This window comes from Panthera onca, chromosome A2 (assembly GCF_046562875.1).
Source record: "Panthera onca isolate mPanOnc1 chromosome A2, mPanOnc1 haplotype 2, whole genome shotgun sequence".
Classification (NCBI taxonomy): domain Eukaryota; kingdom Metazoa; phylum Chordata; class Mammalia; order Carnivora; family Felidae; genus Panthera; species Panthera onca.
This window is the reverse complement of record NC_138340.1, coordinates 121,218,596-121,239,209: the sequence shown is the minus strand read 5'-3', so window position 1 is coordinate 121,239,209 and position 20,614 is coordinate 121,218,596. Positions and strand designations below refer to the sequence as shown.

The 20,614-nt window shown below is 44.4% G+C and overlaps 1 protein-coding gene across 2 annotated transcripts in view; it reads left to right on the top strand.

Annotated features, from left to right (window-relative positions):
* The window catches only part of SCRN1 (secernin 1), a 62,268-nt gene that overhangs the window by 9,006 nt on the left and 32,648 nt on the right, over positions 1 to 20,614 (top strand). The window contains exons 1-2 of one of the 2 annotated variants that reach the window (XM_078440992.2): positions 13,709 to 13,848; positions 14,312 to 14,471. In XM_078440992.2, the coding sequence (XP_078297118.1) occupies positions 13,838 to 13,848; positions 14,312 to 14,471 (171 nt within the window). In that variant the 5' untranslated portion in view covers positions 13,709 to 13,837. Of the gene's footprint in view, positions 1 to 13,708; positions 13,849 to 14,311; positions 14,472 to 20,614 lie in introns of those variants that run through there. The other variant, XM_060632814.3, reaches the window with a different exon arrangement.

Genomic DNA, 20,614 nt, shown 5'->3' with positions numbered 1-20,614 from the left:
CTAACCGGCTGAGCCACTCAGGCGCCCCTAACGGCCTTTTTAAAGAATTGGATGAAACTTTACTTCTTGAAAGTAGTAAAAATTGCAGGGGTGCCCGGGTGGCTCAGTTAGTTGAGTGTCCAACATGGGCTCAGGTCATGATCTCACAGTTGGTGAGTTCGAGCCCCACGTCCAGCTCTGTGCTGACAGCTCCGAGCCTGGAGCCTGCTTCGGATTCTGTGTCTCCCTCTCGCTCTCTGTCCCTTTCCCACTCGTGCTCTGTCTCTCTCAAAAATAAAAAAAATAAGAATGTTAAAAAAATTAAAGTGGTAAAAATTGCAAAACAGAACAGTTAACCATCCAGGTCTTCCTGATGATCATGTATTCTGATTTCTCCATTTTATTATTTATTTACTTTTTATTTTTTAACGTTTTTTTTTAATTTTTATTTTTGAGAGACAGAGAGACAAAGCACGAGTGGGAGAGGGGCGGAGAGGGAGACACAGAATCTGAAAGCAGGCTCCAGGCTCTGAGCTGGCAGCACAGAGCCCGACACGGGGCTCAAACCCATGAACCGAGAGATCATGACCCGAGGTGAAGTTGGACGCTTAACTGACCGAGCCACCCAGGCGCCCCTGATTTCTCCGTTTTAAAGCTAGAGACCAAGAAACATAGCCTCCCACACCTCTGTTTGTCATACTAGGGAAGAGGAAATCCTGCTCTCGCAAGTTAACCAGGGGTCGGTTTCACCCGCCTTCTGCCCGAAGGCAGAGCGTATGGCCGCCATTGCTGTGGCTGCATTCAGCAACATGCGATTAAAATTAAGTGGTTTCCTTAAGACTAAAATTGAGAAGCAAGAAGGCAGCAGGCTGATGGCCTTTGAGGCTGGTGGATGCCTTCAGGGGCTTTGCTGCACTGTTCTGTGTGTGCTGAAACACATGGTCAAAGAACCAGGCACAGGAAACGAAGACTCCTTTTGAGGAGCACAGAGGTGAAATAACCTGTACCAGTGTATTGCACACCCGTTCTGGACTGGCTGCACCAGAATCACCGGGGCATTGGTTAGAAATACGCTTCCTGCGATCTCATACAGATGCACTGAACAGAATCTACAAGGAGGGGGGTGTCTAGGAATCTGCCATTTTAACAAACTCCCCAGACAATTTGGATGCGTGGTTAAATATGGATACCATGGATTGAACCACAGCATGGGAGCACCTTGGCCAAATTACGTTTTCCTGCCCTTTTTCTCTCACTGAAGATTAAAATACAGTTATGTCCCTTCCCCTTCGTTCATTCAACAGACATTTATTGAGGTCTTATTAGGTGCCAAAGTGCCAGGGAAATGAGGGCTTATGTAAGAGTCCTTGCCTCATGGGTCTTACAGTCTGGCAGGTATTTTGAAACTTGAGGGAGAGAAATAAAGCAAGGTAGTGGGATCCAGGGGCTCACTCCCCCCACTAATATACCTTGCACGAATTAATATACCATGGCAAACTAAGCTCCCTGCCCAACCCCCTGCTCCAGTAATCCTTCCTCAAAGAGGTATTTGAGCCTCAAACAAGTTACGAGTAATAACTCCAAGAAAATATTCCCTGTCTTTGATCAGTCCAGTGCTATTTCTAACCTTAACGGAATTTTAAACATCTTATCATGTGCTTTACTTTAAAAAGTTATTTATTATATGGGGCGCCTGAGTGGCTCAATTAAGCGTCTGACTCTTTTTAAAAATAAAAAATTTTTTTTTAACGTTTATTTATTTTTGAGACAGAGAGAGACAGAGAATGAACAGGGGAAGGTCAGAGAGAGGGAGACACAGAATCTGAAACAGGCTCCAGGCTCTGAGCTGTCAGCACAGAGCCCGACACGGGGCTCGAACTCACGGACCGCGAAATCATGACCTGAGCCGAAGTCGGCCGCTTAACCGACTGAGCCACCCAGGCGCCCCTAAAAAAATTTTTTTAATGTTTATTCATTTTTGAAAGACAGAGAGAGACAGAGCACAAGCAGGGGTGGGGTGGAGAGAGAGGGGGACACAGAATCTGAAGCGGGCTCCAGGCTCTGAGCTGTCAGCACAGAGCTCAACACAGGGCTCAAACTCACGAACCGTGAGATCACGACCTGAGGTAAAGTCAGACGCTCAACTGACTGAGCCACCCAGGCACCCCGTGTCTGATTCTTGATTTCAGCTCAGGTCATGATCTCATGGTTCGTGAGTTTGAGCCCCAAGTTGGGCTCTGCGCTGACAGTGTGGAACCGGCTTGGAATTCTCTGTCTCCCTCCCTGTCAGCCCCTCCCCCACTCATACGTGTGTGTGTGTGTGTGTGTGTGTGTGTGTGTGTGTGTGTGTGTGTGTGCGCGCGCGCGCACCCGCGCACTCTCTCTCAAGATAAATAAACATTTAAAAAGTTACTTATTATACAAAGTTACAAACATATACAAAAGTAAAGAGAACAGTATAGTAAATCACTGTGTACCCATCACCCCATTTCAGCCATTTTTGTTATATAGCCAAACTTGTGACATCTGAATGTTCACCCTTCCTTCCCACCTTGGATTACTTTCATCCTATCATTTCACAGGGAAATACCCCAGATTGTATCTCTAAAAGATATGGGCTCTTTTTTCAGACATAACCAGTGTTATACTGTCTAAAACAAGAATTCCTTAATGACATCAAATATCCAGTCAATGTTCACATTTCCCCAATTGTCTTATAAAGTTTTTGTGTCATTTATTTAAATCAGGATCCAAATAAATTCCAGTCAGTGCAGTTGGCTGATACATCTCTTAAGTAACTTTGTCTCTTAATCTTTTTTTTTTCCCTTGCAGTTTTTGTTGTTGTTATAGAAGAAGTCAGATTTGTCCTGTAATTTCTCATAGTCTAGACTTTCCTGATTGCATCCCTAAGATGTTATCTGCATTCTCTGTAAACTGATGGTTAGATCTGGAGGCTCTATCATCCTAATTTGATTTTTTTTTTATAAGCTTATTTACTTAGAGAAAGAGAGAGAGAATGAGCTGGGGAGGGGCAGAGGGAAAGAGAGAGAATCCCAAGCAGGTTCCACACTGCCAGCATTGAGCCTGATGCGGGGCTTGAACTCATGAACCGTGAGATAGTGATCTGAGCTGAAAGCTAGAGTCGGCTGCCTGTCCGACTGAGCCCCCCAGCCCCCCCGGCCTGATTTGTTAAGCACATTTTAGTCACACCATGGAACATGTATCTGATGTGCCAGGGTGCAAACCACTGAGGGATTGGCGTAATGGTGGCAGACCATCACCAGTGAGTAAGAGCGAGGAAAGTAAACGTTTATTTGTAAATAAAAGTAAGCTCCGGTGCCTTCTGTATGCTTGCACATAAATTGGAGTGCTGTGTTGTATGTGGGGTATTAGTCCCATTTTCACATGTGGAAACTCTGTTTCAGAGAGCTCATGACCTGCTTGTCTCTTACAGGTAGTGGGTGGATTCAGGATATAAACAAGGGCCTATTTATCTTAAAGTGTATCATTCTCTTGCCTGTGTACACATGGGGCTGCAGGGCCAAGCAGGCATTGTAAAGGAGGACAACTGACCTGACAATGAAAAAAGAAAGAACAAAAAAAGCAATATCCCATGGGGTGATGCTAAGTGGCATTTTCATTGGCCTCCGCGTCAGGGAGTGGAGGGGACAGTGGAGAGGACCCCCTCCTCAGCTCCAGTCTTGATGTCACACGGGAATGTGTGCCCAGTGTTGGCAGATCTTTTCTGAGATTTCAGAAGTCAAGTATCTGAATTTCTATGAAAAATCTCTAGAATTGAAAATGTTCTATTTTTTAGTTTTTTTTTTTTTTTTGAGAGAGAGAGAGGGCACGAGTGAGTGAGGAGAAGAGACAGAGGGAGAGAGAGAGAGAGAGAGAGAGAGAGAGAGAGAGAGAGAGAGACTTCCACGCAGGCTCCTGACTGTGAGCATAGAGCCCGACGTGGGGCTCAAGCTCACAAACCGCGAGATCATGACCTAAGCCAAAGTCGGATGCTTAGCCGATTGAGCCACCCAGGCGCCCTTAGAATTAAAAATGTTAGCTGCTAATTCAGATTAAACAAACAAACAAAACAAAACACTATCTAGGACAACACCCTGGGCCAAACCAGACAAATGTGCCGCCTGCCGCCCCTGTCCCTCCTCATGCTGCCCTAAGTATGTCGGTTGAAGATTGGTTCTGCAGACCGCAGCAGGCAAGTGTCGCAGGGACGAGTTGCCCCTGAAATTAAAGAAAGGGGATATTAAGTAGCTCTTAAAAGGCATACACTGGCAACGAGGCAAATCTTCAAAAGATGAAAGAGCATTTAATACTTCAAGGAAAAAGCCAGTTTCTGAAGTCTGAACAGATCAGACATTAACAAAGGAACAGCCCTCCTCATCCGTGTACCTTTGCTCATCCTCGTGAGGCTCGAGCCCTTACGATGACCCACATGGTGTTCTGAGCACTTGGTAAGTATTTGCAAGTCTCTGCTCATTTCAGCCCTCACCATAACCCTGTCGTTACCCCGTCAGAGAAAGGTGACACTGGCCTGAGATTCACACCAAGGTTGGCCCGGAAGCCTGCTTACTTAACACCCTATATGGTCTTTCTTCTCTCATTCAAAGCACAGAGTATTAGAAGCTGGGATTTCCTGGCTGTGGACTCCCAAAGCATATGCCTCACTATCTTGAGCTTTCAACAAAACACTTAGTAGGGTATTTCTTTCAGGCAGAGCTCGATGAGCCTTTCATCAGCTTCTGTTAGCATTTACATCCGATGTCTAGCTAGAGAATTCCTTTCCCGAACACCTTATCTATTCTTTACCATTCCCACAGTAGATACCCGACAGAAAAACCAATTTGTAAGCGATTATTAGCATTTGTCCTGTTTTCAGTTCAGCCAGAATGTCGATCATTTAAAAAATGAATTTATCAGGAAATAAAATAACATCATAAAATAAGGTCTTCTTGGCTTTTCTGGAAGCCGGTAATTCACAGACACCGGATTTAAGCCTACCTGGTCCGTTCAGGAAAGCTGGGAGCTTGGGGAGTAAGGAAGCCTGGCGGGACATTTGGGTTTTGTTTCTATGTGCAAGTAAAGGCACTTTGTTACAGTTACTTGTGAGACAGTTAATAAGCTCCTAGCTTGTAGAGGTAGTCATTTTCTTCCTCTCAGGCAGTTTAAGCCTCTCTTATTACTGGGTAAGGTGACTGATGAGGGACACTCAGGAGCTTCATTGGGACAAAAGGGCAGGGCAGTCTGGCAGTCAGGCGAAGAAAACCCCTACCCGGGCTCAGAGCATTCATGCCCTTCAGTAACAACTCCCTGAACTTGAGGACAAAGACCTCTTCTCGCTTGCGGCTTCCTCCCTCCTTGTCTAGACATTCTGCAAGTGGTCTCCTAGTTACAGGGGTGCGGTGCGCCAGCCCTGCACGCCTGTACCCAGCCTGTGGGCACCAGCCAGAGGGCGAAGGTGCAGATTCCGCCCCCCCCGCCCCCACCCCCTTCCTGTGCAGTGAACTCCAAGGAAGCTCAAATATCTTGTTCCCACGAGGAAGTCAGGACTCAGTAGAAAAGTTTGATAAGGAGGACAATGGTGGTTAGAAATTGAGCTCTGGGGGACCTCACCACAGCTGACAGCAGCAATCTCTAAAGCTGTGCACCTGCAGTACTGTGGCCTCTAGCCACATACGACCGTTTAATTAAATTTTTTAAATTGTGGTAAGATACACAGAGCATGAAGTTATCATCTTAACCATGCTGTTTAAGCGCACAGTTCAGTCGTGTTAAGGATATTCGCATTGTCGTGCAACCAATCTCCAGAATTTTTTGTCTTGCGGGGCTGAAACCCTGAAACCCTATACCCATTCCCCCTCCCCCCACCCCTGGTAACCACCTTCCTCCATGAATGTGACTACTCTAGGGCCTCATATAAGTGAGATTATATAGTGTGTGTGTGTGTGTGTGTGTGTGTGTGTGTGTGTGAGAGAGAGAGAGAGAGAGAGAGAGAGAGAGAGAGACGGGCTTATTTCACTTAGGGTAATATGGGCTATCTTAATTTTAAGTTAATTAAAAATTCAGCTCCTGACTTGCACTGGCCATATTTCAAGTACTCAGTAGCCCCATCTGGCTAGTGGCCACTGTATTGGACAGCACAAATACAGAACATTTCCATTATCGCAGAAATTTTTTACTGGACAGGCTCGTCTGAAGGAAGACAAGTGGCTTATACAGAGAAGTGGCTGGAGGCGGGGGCTGGGAGAAGGAAAAGTACCAGCTATTTTTTTTTCTTACCATTCCAGCTGGTGAATAATCCGACTCCTTTTCTCCCCCACAGAAACAATAGCAGCTACCTTCTGTTTTAATAGTTGCAATTTGTATCCTTAGCCCAGCCTCCAGTCTTCCTGTAGCATAGGACATGAAGAATAATCCAGTTTGAGAAAATACACAATACAGACTACAGATAAATGTACTTTAAAACATTCTTAGCAAGTACGTTTTAGGAAGCACCTGTCAGTTTAACTATCCATGGGAGTTAAATTGCAGTGTTTCATTAATCGGAACTATTAGTTTATCGCTTACTTGGCAAGAATCCTAATTGGTATTTACCACAAAGAAGCCTTATTCAGTAGACCTACCCTTTAAGCCTGTTGCTTTTAAAGATTTTTGCTTGAGACCCGCAGTAAGAAAGAGAAATATTGTATCTCCTCCCAGTTTATGCACACACTTACATGTTTACATGTATATACCTGAACTTAAAAGTTTCTTGTAACAACACTTACCCTTATTAAGTGTGATGCATATATTGTTTTATTAAAAAATGTTTGTCTATTAAAAAAAAAACAACAAAAAACCACTGATCCTATCCACTGAGTCGATTTCGTAACCCTCAAAAGGGCCACAACATGCCGTTTGGAAAACACAGCTTTAGGTACAGCTAGGTTCCATTTCAGGCCTGGGGTGAATGCTGCTCCCCATCTCTCATGGGATGACTCAGAAAGTGGCTAAGAATTGCATCTCAAGGGGCGCCTGGGTGGCTCAGCCTGTTGAGTATCCGGCTTCAGCTCAGGTCATGATCTCATGATCTCACAGCTCGTGAGTTCGAGCCCCGCGTCGGGCTCACTGCAGTCAGCACAGAGCCCACTTAGGATCCTCTGTCCACCCCCCCCCCCGCCCCTCCCCACTCCTCCCCGCTCATGCTCTCTCTCCCAAAAGTGAAAAAACATTTATAATAATAATAATAATAATAAAAAGAATTGCATCTCAAAACAAGCAAGATTTTTTTTAAAGCCATCAATCAGGCTTTATTTCTGAGGAACCTCTGTCCACTCATTTTAATGCCGGTTTAAGTAGAGAGTAGTTATGATAAAAAAAAAAACAAAACCCATTTTCAAATGGTTATACTGTTTTCTAAAGCCAAACATAAACAAATGAACACTTTTTCATGCAGTAAATTTCTATATTAGCATGTGCGATTGGGAGTTCATTGAATTTTAGTTTACTTTTCTTTGTGGAGGGGAATATCACATCATAATACTATATAAGGTTATTGAGGGAAAAGGCAAAAAAAAAAAAAACCCTTAGTTTCTGGTGTCATGCATGAAAAATTGAATAGTTTATAAAAAATCTTGTAAACACAGATGTCAAAACGCATGTTTTATACGGTATGTAGATGAGTTAACTTGTCCGATTTTTTTTCTTTCGTCGTGTAACTCTCTGGTATGTTGACTAGTGTTTTTGACAGATGATAGGGACAAAATGGAGTTTCCTTGAATCACGTCCAGAAGCATTTCATCTCAAGGTCGGCAGAGAATTGGCTTCCTGAAGAGCCCGTTTTTCTTTTCGCCTCAACAGAGGGGCAACGCCGCGAGAGGCCTCCCCACTATTTATGTGAATAATAGTAATGAAAATTTGTGTGCTCCTTGAGGAATTCTGAATTAGGCAGGCTGTAGAAAAAAGTAAAAGAAAGTATCAGAGAATAATTATGATAATGCCGAATAAAAGGTATCATTCTTAGGGAATGAGGGATGGGCAAAATGGGTGAAGGGGGTCAAAAGCATGAACTTCCAGTTATAAAATAGATAACTCCTGGGAATATAAGATACGTCATAGCAACTATAGTTAACAATATATATTATACAGTATTGCATATTTGAAACTTGCTAAGAGAGTAGATCTTAAAAGTCCTCATCACAAGCAAAAAAAAATCTATGTATGGTGACAGATGTCACCGAGATTTATTGTGGTGATCGTTTTATAATGTGTCCACATACTGAATCATTGTCGTATACCTGAAGCTAATATAATGAACGTCAATTGCACCTCAATAAAAAAATGTCGTCCTGGGGTGCTTGGGTGGCTTAGTCGGTTGACCATTCGACTTTGGCTCAGGTCATGATCTCATGGTTTGTGAGTTCGAGCCCCACACTGGACTGACTGCTGTCAGCCCAGAGCCTGCTTCAGATCCTCTGTCCTCCTCTCTCACTTCCCCTCCCCTGCTTGTGCTCTCTATCTCTCAAAAATAAATAATAAACATTTCTTAAAAATGTCATCCTGATAAGAATGTCATAACTGATAAGAATTTGCCGGTTTTGAAATTTTAGATGTGTCAGGACACAGAAGTAGAGACAAAGTGTTTTCTTTAAAATAAAATTCTAAAATCGGTACTGTCCCTTGGATTATTTTTTAAAAACTCATTTTTGTGTGTGTGTATAAGTGTAAATACTTGTAAGAAAATTAGAAATTAAGGGAAAATATGAAAAAATTAGAAAGAATTCAGTGGTCAGGCTCCTACTATTAATATTTTGGGCACATTTCCTTGTAGTCTTTCCTATGCATAGTTTTACATAATTAAAATAATTTATTTTGGATCTCCCTCCCCAGCCATTTCTCCATGCAGTTAAAAATTCTTCGGGGCGCCTGGGTGGCTCAGTCGGTTAAGTGTCCTACTTTGGCTCAGGTCATGATCCCGCCGTCTGTGAGTTTAAGCCCCATGTCAAGCTCTGTGCTGACAGCTCGAAGCCTGGAGCCTGCTTTGGATTCTGTGTCTCCCTCGCTCTCTGCCCTGCTTGTACTCTCTCTGTCTCTCTCTCTCTTAAAAATCAATGAACATTGAAAAACTTCACAAACATTTGTAATGGCATTGATGTAGCATGAGTTTTCAGCTACTGTGATGCTGGACACTTAAGTTTCAGTTTTACACCTGTATAAGTACTGCTGTGTTGAACATTTTTGTGCATAAACCTTGTCCGTGTTCCTGATCATTCCTTAGGGTGAATATATGGAAATAGAATTACTTGTCAACCCCTTCATTTACATCTAAGGAGCTCTTTCTGTCACAGCCAACTTCTTTGAAAAATTGCCAGTGTGCACTGGCTCCACCTTCTACCTAAAACTCGGCTTAAAAGCCTCCAGTGGGAAAAGAGGTTAGAGTGGGAGAGAGCCAAAGCATAAGAGACTGTTAAAAACTGAGAACAAACTGAGGGTTGATGGGGGGTGGGAGGGAGGGGAGGGTGGGTGATGGGTATTGAGGAGGGCACCTTTTGGGATGAGCCCTGGGTGTTGTATGGAAACCAATTTGACAATAAATTTCATATATTAAAAAAAAAAAAAAAAAAGCCTCCAGTGGGTTAGACATCCGTGTCTATCATGGGATAGACACTGAAATCCTTGCCGTGGTCTTCACGGCTTAACATGGACTGGCCTGTCTCCCTGCTTCTCCAGCCTCTTCCCCATTCTCTCTGGCCTCAGCTCTGGCTTTTTGACTTATTAGCTCCTTGCCCTTTCTCCAGCCACAGGACCTTAAAAGCTGCTTATCCTATATCTGACACCGTCTTCCTCCCCCCAGCCATCTCTTCTTTGTGGAGGAGGAGGTGAGATGTCTGCTCAGAGGAGGTAGTTGGAGGTTTGAAAAGAAGTGAAAGTCTCAAAAGTTCATTTAGGAGATAAAAAATGGAATTGTTCATTTAGTTCATTTGGCGGATAAAAAGTGGAATTGACCAGAGAAGTATCCAAAAGATTTCTAGGCAGTAATGGGAACACACACATGGTGTTTTCAGGGTTAGGAATATGAGACTCACATCAAGGGAAATGAATTGGTACCCAGGGCTTTGATCACCTTCAGCTTCTTGAGAACAAGTTTGCTTAAACTCAGTCCACCAGGTGAGTTCGGTAGCTACATCCTAACGTTTGTTTTCTGGGGTCTTCTCGAAGCGTGCTATCTCCTCTTTGGTAATTCAGTTTATATGGATGAGAGCATATTTTGCCATTAGAATATGTGGAGCGCTTCCCAAGGAAGCACTTAAGGGATTATTGGAAGGCTTAATGTGAAAATCTTCATTTCTGGGTTTATTGCGAGGTTATGGTGACGCTCTGTCCAATAGCATTCCTATTACTTGGTAATGAGATGTGTGGCTAATTACATTTAAACTAATTAAGGTTGTTAATAAAAATTCATTTCCTTAATCACACTAACTGTGAGGCTAATGGCCACCATATTGGACACTGGAGGTAGAACATTTCCATCAATGTAGAACGTTCTTCCGGACAGCATTGATCTAGAGAGTGGAAAAGGATCCAGCGAAGTCATCTCTGGGGCTAGTAAGTGTCTAGAATGGTGATCCAGGAAAAATAAATGGACAATTACCCTTGGCTGGTTTGCTACTGGATGTGTTACACAGTTTGCTGGTTCATTTAGCATTAAAAAAAAAATAGGCATTGCAGTTCTGCTCCCTTCTGGCATTCCCAGGCTTTCACAAGATTCAGTGGAAAAGCCAGCCTCTCTGGGCCCACATACCCCTGGGGTTGTGTTGCCTACATCCAGGTCATGGTCACGTGACCCATACATCTCGCTGACCAAGCAGACGTCCTGACAGAAGAATAGAATAGGTGCTTGTCAAAGCCCTGTTTTATTTATTTTCTACAGATACAGCTTCATAAATGCAAGACCAGTGCATTGCTACCATTTTTAAGGACCCCTGCTCATAGGGGAGACACCAGCACTTTTGAAATGACCCAATGATAGGGGAGGAAGGGGAGTCGTGTCACATAGGAGAGGCATTACAAACGCAGGTAAATGCACCCCTTCTCCATCTTATCTTCTGGATTTGTTTCACTTTATCTGGCTCAGCCAGCAATTCTTCCCACCCTCAAATTCTAGCAACTCGCTATTAAAGCATTTTGTCTTCTAATTATTCTAGGTCTTTCTTACACATACGGAGTTTTGGTTAACTTCTCCCTGCTTCTCAAGTCTGAAGATAATGCAGTTCTTGTGAAAATAGAAAAGGATAATTGGAGAAGGAACTGGAATTTTTTTTTTTTAATCTCCCTGCCGGTTCTTTCTCACAGTGTGAGTGGGGTAGTGTTCTGAGCTCGGAGGGGATTATTTTAGAGCTCTGGGCTCCTCCACTTGTCGGTGCCCTCAGGTGCCCAGTGCAGGGAAGGACTTTGGACAGCCCAGGGTGTGCACGTACAGACGAATCTGAAGCAGCCTGGATGCAGACATAGCAATATGGTCCCTCACAGAGATGTTGCCGACTCTGCGACTGGGTAACTGCCCCAGTTATGAGTGAGGTGGATTTGACTGGCTTGACTTGTAGAAATTTTGAGATGCCGCTCTGTTTGAACAGTCAAAACCCAAAGAAAATAGCTTATGCTCGGGGCGCCTGGGTGGCTCAGTTGGTTAAGTGGCTAACTTCGGCTCAGGTCATGATCTCATGGTCCATGAGTTCAAGCCCCACATCAGGCTCAGAGCCTGGAGCCTGCTTCAGATTCTGTGTCTCCCTTTCTCTCTACCCCTTTCCTGTTCACACTGTCTCTCTCAAAAATAAATAAACAACAACAAAAAAAAAAAATTTAAAAAGAAAAAAAAAAAAAAGAAAATAGCTTATGCTCGCCTAGCTTTCACAGCTTGTGAAGTATGTTCTCAAGCATCACGTCATTTGATACTCACGATAACCTTATGGCCTGGGGCAAAACAGTTGCCGAAGGGAAAACCTAGGCCCAGAGAGGGAAAGTGACTTGCTCAAGCTCACACAGTAGTAGGTGGTGCGGTTGAGTTTTGAATCCCAGTGGCTTTGCTGGGATCATTGCTTAACTTCTCACTTGCATTTGGAATCATTAAATAAAACACATTGACGACACACATATGACAGTTGGCTTAATAGATAATGTTTGTTGAGGGCCTATAGTAGGGGTTTGGGAAAGGGGCTGCTGTGGTTGGGTGGCCTGCGTCCTGCCCTCAGGCATCTTTATTTGAAACATTTGAAGCAGTACATTTACAGACAAATGCACATCATCTTAGAACAGACTGGAGGCCTTATGGATGCTGAGAAAATGAGAGTCCTTTGTGGAAGGCATCCTGAAAGGAAGGGATTTTGAATCAGATCCTGAAGGAAAGGCGCAGACCCGGGCAGGGAATTCCAGCCAGGTGCAGAGGCATGGTGGTGAGAAAGAGCTGTAGAGAGTTGGCTTCGGTTTTAAGAAAGACGAAAAGAGCACTCGTTTCTTATTTTTTGAAAACCTACCCTGCAGAAGACATTGCGCACAGCTGGGTTTACGGCGCTGCAAGAGAGACGTGGTTTCCCTGCCTTCATATTGCTTAGCCTTTGGGTGGAAAGACCAAGTGTTGATTGTTGGTAGTAAAATCATTACATAAAGATTTCAGGTGGAGATTTGCTATAAAGGAAAAGGAGGGGATTCTGGGAGAGCATACAATACAGCGATGTAAATTCGACTGATGTTTGGTGCGTGAAGGAGTAGGAGTTCACTAGGCAAATGGTTTTGGTATAAGGAACAGAGAGAGGAGTGCTCAGGAACAGGGGTGAAGCATGTGCAAAGGCCGTGGGAGGATCGGAGGGGCTGGAAAAAGGTCTGTGTGCTGGAGTTGAGAGAACAGAGTGGCGAGTGGCATGAGACGGGGCTGGGGAGGAGGCATGAGCTTGATCAGATTTTGATTCTTTATTCTAAGAACCATGGGAAATCACTGAAGGATTTTAAGCAGGGTGACACAACTGACATGATCAAATCTTCCTTTTAAAAAACCACTTTGGGAGCGCCCGGGTGGCTCAGTCGGCTAAGCGTCCGACTTCGGCTCAGGTCATGATCTCGCGGTCCGTGAGTTCGAGCCCCGTGTCGGGCTCTGTGCTGACAGCTCGGAGCCTGGAGCCTGTTTCAGATTCTGTGTCTCCCTCCCTCTCTGACCCTCCCCCACTCCCACTCTGTCTCTCTCTCTCTCTCTCTCTCAAAAATAAACATTAAAAAAAATAATAAAAAGATCACTTTGGCTGGCATGTGCCAGTGTTTTGGAGGGGGAATAATGGTGGCTATGCAATAACTTCTTACTACTGGTGGGGATCCAGGCTAGTATTGGAGGCTTGGTGCAGAGTGGTGGTAGTGGAGATGGGGAGAAGTGGATACTTTCCAAAGAGATTTACAAGATTGAATCTACAGGTGGAATTTAGTGGTTATGTTAGATAACAGAGAAGCAGATGATAAGGATAGTTCTTGAGCTCCAGATGTTCCAGTGACATGGATAGTTCATTGGATGGCCAATGAGATAGAGATCTGTGGGAAGGGACCCAGTTTAGGGAAGAAGAGGATGAAGTCAGCTTTGGGTATCAGGGAGGCATTGGGCCTATGGGTCAAGAGCTCAAGGAGAGAACTTGGCTGGAATCAGATGTGCAGGTCATGGGCACCTAAGTGACCAATGGTCATGGATGAGTTTTTCCAGGAAGAAAAGAGCATTAAATGAGGAAGGAAGAATCAAGCAGTGAGGACGCTCAGTGGCCAGGTAGAAGCGCACAAGCCAGCCCAGAAACACTGGAGAGGTTGGAGGAAAACCAAGAGATCCTGGAGTGTTATGTCATGGAGGTAGAGTAAAAATATATAAAATAGGGGGAATATCTTTCACTTTATCTCTAGACCCATTTCCCCATCACCACCCCAAAATCCGTTACATCCCGAGAAGCCACACATCTCGAGCTCCAAGACAGTTGGGGAGGACACTGTTACGAGTACATTTAATGATTTTTCTATTACTGGGACAGATTGCCATGTGTGTTTTCTGCCGGGAACAATAGCCTCCTTTCCGTTCTCTTACATCATTGCCCTTTGGCTGCCACTGCAGATTGTTGCAAAACTGAGCTAGTTTAATCCCACGGAGCACTAACCACTATCTGGTCTCCGCAGTTCTGCTCCAGGCGCCCTACCTTCCTGTGCCAGCTGGGATCTCTTAATGAACTAGCCGCACACAGTTCGACACTAAAACCGCTTTCACTGGTGAAACTGTTGGAATGTTCCACCTTAGGGCTGTTTCCATTCTCTCTCTTTGCAGGATGGCTGTCGCTCCTCCAAGTTACTGTTTTGTGGCCTTCCCACCACGTGCTAAGGACGGTCTGGTGGTATTTGGGAAAAATTCAGCTCGGCCCAGGGATGAAGTACAGGAGGTTGTGTATTTCTCGGCTGCTGATCATGAACCCGAGAGCAAGGTTGAGGTAAGTCCTGTGCTGCAGTCTCTCGTTACCACTCACTCTTGCCTCTGGCTTTGCCCAGCACACTTTCCTTAAGCCTGCTCACCGGTCAGGACTGTCCTGTTAGTTCTGTTGATTCCTGTTCCCACGTGGCTTTGTCCATAGCCTTAGAAACAGGATCGCGTGGAGAATACCACGTTCATTGCTGTGACCCTTGTTCAGTAAAATATTTACATGGCTCCAAAGTCGAATGTACAAAATAAGGTATATTCGTAGAAGTCTAGTATCTATCTTTGTCTCATTTACTCTACTTCCTTTTTCTCCTATAGATGTTCCACGTTTTGAAAAATATTTTAGTTGTCTGCGCACCTAAAAAACTACATATGGGGGCACCTTGGTGGCTCAGTCAAGTCCCACTCTTTGATTTCTGCTCAGGTCATGATCTCCTGGTTTGTGGGGTGGAGCCCATGTCGGGCTCTGCGTTGACCGCACAGAGCCTGCTTGGGATTCTCTCCCTCTCCTTCCTCTCTCCCCCTCCCTCACTTGTGCATGCTCTCTCTCTTGAAATAAGTAAATAAATTTTTAAAAATTTAAAAGAAATTATCTATGTACACAATTGTGCACGCGTGCGTGCGCCTGCGCGCGCGCACACACACACACACACACACACACACACAGACACACAATTATCCCAGTTCCTCTCCTTTCTTGAATGGGTAGCATGCCCTGTACACTTTTCCCCACTTTGCTTTTTTTAACTTCAATCATATCTTGGAGATCACTCCATACGGTAACTAGGGGTAGTATTCATTACTCACTTAGAGCTGTGGAGTGTTGGAGTCTATGGATGTATCATAGTTTAATCAGTCCCATGTTGCCGGACACTTGGGTTGCTTTCCAGCCTTTTGTTATTGCAAATATTTTCTTGTATTTTGAAGTGAATAATAGCCCGGTGTATCTGTCACAGTATCTGGTCTTGGTTTGTGTATGTGTATCATTGTTAAAAAATGATCTATCCGTTCCTGTCTTGAGTGCTGAAAAATCAGTTTTTGTCAGTCCTTCTTTGGGATATGTGCCTAGAGATGGGACTGTTGGATCACATAGCAGATAAGTCTGTAATTGTTTGGTTATTATGACGTTGCCTTCCCTAGGTGGAGTACTTGCATTTCTACTAGGAGGGTGACAGTGCCCTTCTCCATATGCTCAATGTGCATCGTCAAACTTTCGTGATGGCTATTTTAGTCTGCTGTTTCACTACATTCTTTCACTGGTTGTCTCAGCTTTTATCGTGCATTCTCTTGGGTGTTCCAGGTTGATTGTTATCAGCACCTGCGAATAGAGTCTGAGTGTTCTTACATCTCCGCTTTCTTGTCTGATGGATTGGCTGAGCTTGGATCCAACGTTAATATTTAGTGGAGATAGTGGGTATCTTTGTCTTTGTTCGTGACCTGAGTGAGGCAGCCTTCAGCGTCTCTCCAGTCACTAAGGGGCTGGCTTTAGGACAGAGATTTACACAGTTTTATTTTAAGTATTTTAGAAAGTATACATCAGTTTCTGTTTTTAGTGGTTAAAAAGAACCCCTCAGGAGCAGGTGTTGAATTTTGTTAAAGTTTTTTTGTTTTTTTCCAGTAACATGGATTTTTTTCTTTCAACTTATATGCCAAATGGAACCATCTTGTGTTCATGGAATAAACTTCTTGGTTATGGTATGTTTATTTGCGTGTGTGTGTGTGTGTGTGTGTTTTAATGCTAGGTTTTTTTTAAATTTTTTTTTGAGAGAGAGAGGGAGAGAGAGAGAGAGAGAGAGAGAGAGAGAAAATCTTAATCAGGCTCCATGCTTAGCATGGAGCCCAATGCAGGGCTGTATCTCACAACTCGAGAGATCGTGACTTGAGCCGAAATCACGAGTCAGAGGCTTAACCGACTGAGCCACCCAGGTCCCCCAAGGATGAAGAATTTAGAGAAAAAACTTTGGGCGAGTAAATTAATAAGCTGTTTCCACTGACACAACTTCTGCTCTTTGATGTTCTGTGTCTTGGAAAATAAGCTGATTTTTCTGCTAACTGTGCTGGGTTTTAAACAGGCATCCGTCAATGCGTATTTTATTTTCTTACCTGAATCTTTGTCTGTTTCAGTCCTTTATTTTTTTTTTTAATTTTTTTTTTAACGTTTATTTATTTTTGAGACAGAGAGAGACAGAGCATGAACGGGGGAGGGGCAGAGAGAGAGGGAGACACAGAATCAGAAGCAGGCTCCAGGCTCTGAGCCATTAGCCCAGAGCCCGATGCGGGGCTTGAACTCATGGACCACAAGATCGTGACCTGAGCTGAAGTCAGACGCTTAACCGACTGCGCCACCCAGGCGCCCCTGTTTCAGTCCTTTAAAAACAGCTAAGCAGCACCGGAGAGCAACAGAACTTTACAAGGAGCTGCTTATGTTGGGTGAATGGAAGAGGGGCGAGGAAGCGGCCGGGCAGCATGGGGCATGACTTGGCATGGGTTGTGTGCCGTGGGGGAGGTGCAGACTGTGTTCCCAGGACATTCACCAGAACCACTCGCCTCTCCTCTCATGCCACTAACTGGGTCCAAGCATCTAAGCTTCAGTAGGACATTTCTTTTATATAGGCGGAGAAAAACACTGGGTTCTCTGGCCACCATGCTAGGTTTCGATTCCTGAATGTTTGACTGTCCGTGTCATTTGGATTTGAATGTTTCTCTCTTCCTGGAACAGAGTGGACTCTGCGTGGATGAAGTTTGCAGGTTTGAGTTGTGACAGGTTTGACTTATCAGTGACCCTCCCTGCCTGTCTTCCCTAAATGTTTCTTTTTTTCCGAAGAGTCATACAGACTGAAACAATGCTTGGATTTTCACGTGGGCAGATTTAATTTCCCAGAGATAGCTGCACCAAATCCCATCCTACATGCACTTCTTACGGTGTCATGAACACTCCTCCGTGGAGAGGTGAGGCTGATGCCCCCCTCCCCTGCCATGAGTCTGGGTGAGGGCTTGTGTTTGCTCTGACCTGTGTGGCGTGCTGGAAGTGAGTCTTTGTGACCTCCAGGGCTGGGTCACGAAAGGATTTGGTGCCTACACGTGTCTCTGTCTCTTGGGATCTGGCCCTGAGAATCCAGGCACCAGACTGGAAGGAACCCAAAACCAGCCCACACACAGAGAGCACAGGGAGGGGCCCACATGGAGAGGAACCGGAGTCCTTCAGCCAGCGACCAGCGTCAGCTGCCAGATGTGCGAGTGAATGGCCCTTCAGACGGGTCCAGCCTCAGACAGTGTGGAGTGGAGAGTGTCGTCTCTGTCATGCCCTGTCCGATCTCCTGACCCATCGAGTTCGTGAGCATAATAAATGCTTGTTTTACACCACTGCATTTGGGGATCACTTGTCAGTAGCCATAGTAACCACAGCATCACACAAAAGCCACTTATAAATATGTCTGAAATAGAGGTTTTAGAAAAATTTGTTTTCTTTTGGGAGGGATAGGCTAAATAACGCGATATTTTCCTTTCACGGGCACCATCAAGTTTAGAAAACGGACTAGATTTCTTTCCCTTGTTGACTCAGAGTGTATTGTCCCTCCCATGTGCTGGAGGTTACGTGATGTGGTTCGACACACATCAGAATCAGTTTCGAAGGCAGCCTGACCTCTTTTCTGTGCTGCCTACCTGTGTCTGGAGCTGCCTCTGTGCGTTTCCACATCCGTATCCTGTGAGAAATAAAATAACGTCACGGTCAAAAACCAAGCTCATCTTCCCCATCTCCTCTGTTCTTCTTCCTCTGTCAGCACCACCATTGTCTGCCCCATAGTTTAATGTAGAAACCAGAGGGAAACGTTGACCCTCATTTTCCCACACACGTCTGGATGCATGGGGACGGCTGTCGCCAAGTCCTGTGGCTTCCTCTGCTGTGTCCCCATCCCCTCCCCACGGCCCCTAGCTCATTCGGACCCACCCCCACCTCCCTGCTGCTATAATCTGCTTCTTCGTCCCTGGCTCTCTTTTTTCCTAGATTCTTCAGCCTGCAGGGTCACCAGAATTTTCTTTTCAGAGCAAAACTCTGTCACTGCCTTGTTTCAAAAACGGTTGTGTTTACAGGATGAGAGTCCAGGCTGATTTGTATGCATTTCAGAACTCTCCCTGACTGGCACCCGGCTCACTTTCCCTTTGTGTTCTTTTCTTTTAAATTGGTAGACTTAATTTTTTTTTTTTTTTTTTTTTTTTTTTTACTGCAGTTCACAGAAAAATGAACAGAAAGGACAGAGAGTTCCCATATAACCCTTCACCCTTTCACCTCCCAGTTTTCCTTATTATTAACATGTTGCATCAGTGTGGTCCAGTGTTATAATCCATGAGCCAAGACTGATACATTATTACTAACCAACGTCTATCATTTGCCTTAGGGTTGGCTTTTCGTGTTGTGTATTTCCATGGGTTTTGACAGATGTAGACAATGACATGTATCCACCATTATAGCCAGCGTAAGGTATAGAAAATATTGTCTACAGAATACTTTCTCAGCCCCAAACATCCTCTGCGCTCCCCCGATTCATTCCTCTCTTCCTGACCCCTGGCAACCACTGATGTATTCACTGTCTCCAGAGTCTTTGCCCTTCCTGGAATGTCATATATTTGGAATCCTACAGTCTGTGGCCTTGCAGATTCTTTCGCTTAGTCATACACATTTAAGGTTCATCCATACCGTTTCCAGGCTTGATAGTGCAAGTTTAGTTCTGAAAAGTATCCCCCTGTCTGGATGCACAAAAGCTTAGCCTTCCGCTCATCTGGTGAAGGACATTTTGCTGCTTCCAAGACTGGGCAGTTATGAACAAAGGTGCTATAAACATTTATGTGCACGTTGTGCTTTGTTTTGCCTTTTAGCCCTGCTCCCCTCCTATGTGCGGGTTTTTATACGGACATAAGGCTTTTAACTCCTTTGGGATACTTTTAACAAGTAAAGATGCTTTTTAATGTAATTTTACATTTTGAATAGGTAATGTATCCGTGTGGTATTAAAAAGGTTTACCCTCCCGTATTGCTACTCAGTCTGATTCCCATCCCGCATCACCCTTTTTAGTAATTACTTGCACATCCTTCCACTGTTTCATGCAAATGCAAACAAGTGTGAATACTTAGCCTTATTTTCTTACTTTTTGCCACAAAAGTAGCCTATTATATATACTATTCTGAAACTTGATTTAAAAAAAATTTTTGTAATGTTTATTTATTTTTGAGAGAGAGAGAGTGTGAGTGGGGGCAGAGCAGAGAGGCAGACACAGAATCCGAAGCAGGCTCCGGGCTCCGAGCTGTCGGCACAGAGCCCGATGCGGGGCTTGAACTCACAAACTGTGAGATCATGACCTGAACCGAAGTCGGATGCTTAACCGACTGAGCCACCCAGGCGCCCCTGAAACTTGATTTTTAAATAGAAAATTTCAAATGCACAAAAAAGGTCTACATTTTTTAAAATTTAGTAACATTTTCTAAAGATTCTTCTACATTTGTACACAGAGATCATCTTATTATTATTTGTTAAGGATGCATAGTGTCCATTGTGGAGATATTCCGTAATTTTTCAATCTGTCCTCTATTGGTGGGCACTGGGCCTGTTTTCTAGTCCAGAAGTCAGTCATGAAGAACCTTGTATGTAAGTCATTCTGTACATGTGCGGGTATAGTCTCTAGATATGCCTGGCAGATGTAGGATCGCTGGGCCGTGGGGTAAAGTTTTTGTACTAATTGCCCTCCAGAAGGGTTGTACAATTTCCTGCTTGCTTTTCTGCCCTCCTTCTTAGTCTTCCTCTCCCAGCTTGCACCATAGGCTCCAGCTACATTGAGCTGCTCGTCATTTCTTGAACAAGTAACACATTTGCATTTCTTTGTGCTTTTGTTAAGAATGCCCTTCCTGTCCTCTCCTCTCCTTGGTAGATGCATCCTTCAGCGCCCACATACCAATATCCTCACCTCCCTCTGGCCTGCCCTCCTTCTGTGAACATGTACTTTGTGCCTGTTCTGCCGTTATAAATCAATGGAAATTTACAATTGCCTGAAACCGGTGGGATGAGTCTGGCTTCAGGTACAAGGGTCTTGGCTTCCAGTCTTGTCTTCCCCATTTCCTGCATCTTGGGTCTTTGAGTCTCTTTGAGACTCAGTTTACTCATTT